At 61.8% G+C, this 903-nt stretch overlaps 1 protein-coding gene across 1 annotated transcript in view; it reads right to left on the reverse strand.

Moving 5' to 3' along the window:
* Window positions 1-903, reverse strand: part of SPRYD3 (SPRY domain containing 3) — a gene marked incomplete at its 3' end in the record, with an annotated part of 5206 nt that overhangs the window by 2225 nt on the left and 2078 nt on the right. The window contains exons 2-3 of the mRNA XM_031065472.1: window positions 379-561; window positions 3-106 (exon numbers count right to left, since the gene is read on the reverse strand). Coding sequence (XP_030921332.1) covers window positions 3-106; window positions 379-561 — 287 coding nt within the window. The remainder of the gene's footprint in view (window positions 1-2; window positions 107-378; window positions 562-903) is intronic.

Raw genomic sequence — 903 nt, forward strand, 5'->3', positions numbered from 1 at the left:
GCGTGTGGGGGGGGGGCGGGCACAGCCGCACCTCCTCGCCCAGCGAGTGCAGCCCCACGGTTGGGAACAGCCCCGGGGGCGACAGGGGCACCCCCAGACCCCCTACCTGCAATTGAGGGAGTCAGGGCGTGAGGGGGGCTCAGGGGCACCCCCAGGTCCCCCATCTGGGATTTAGGGAAACTCCAAAGCAGGAAATGGGGGGGCTCTGGAGGCTTTGGGGTTTCAGAAGCTTTGGAGGTCCCCCCATCCTCTGTCCATTCTTTGTGAAGAGCAGCTGGAGGAAGGGTAGAAGGACCCCAGTTTATGGAGTCCTGGAAGGTTTGGGGGTGCCCCGGTGAGTTTTGAGGGTGCTCTGGGGCAGGGTGGGGATCCCCTCACCCTCTGGCCGTTCTTGGTGAAGAAAACCTGGGCTGGGGGGGCTCCGAATGAGCCCCTCTCAACGCCGCAGCCGATCCGGTCCCCGGAGCTGCACTTGGAGCCGAACTGGCGCCCCTTGGCCCGGCCACTGTAGAGCCTGGGGCACCCCAAAACCGGGGGGGACCCCGAAAAGGGGGGGTCAGACTGGGGGGAGTGTCACTAAGGGGGGACCTCAAACCTGGAGCAGACCCCAAATATCGTGACAGGCCCCAGTGCCCCCCAACACCTCCCAAGTCCTGCTGCCCCCCTGGCTCCCCCCATATCCAACACCCCCAAGGCCCCAACACTCCCCAGTATCTGATATCCCCAAGGTCCCAACACTCCCCAATATCCGACACCCCTGAGGTCCTAACATTCCCCAGTATCCAATACCCCTGAGGTCCCAACTCTCCCCAATATCCCGACATCCCTCTGCTATCCCAATACCCCTGACATCCCAAATAATTTCATCCATCGTCTCACATCCTGACATTCTGAAATTTTTTA

The sequence above is a fragment of the Geospiza fortis genome, unplaced genomic scaffold, assembly GCF_000277835.1.
Source record: "Geospiza fortis unplaced genomic scaffold, GeoFor_1.0 scaffold1711, whole genome shotgun sequence".
Taxonomy (NCBI): Eukaryota; Metazoa; Chordata; class Aves; order Passeriformes; family Thraupidae; genus Geospiza; species Geospiza fortis.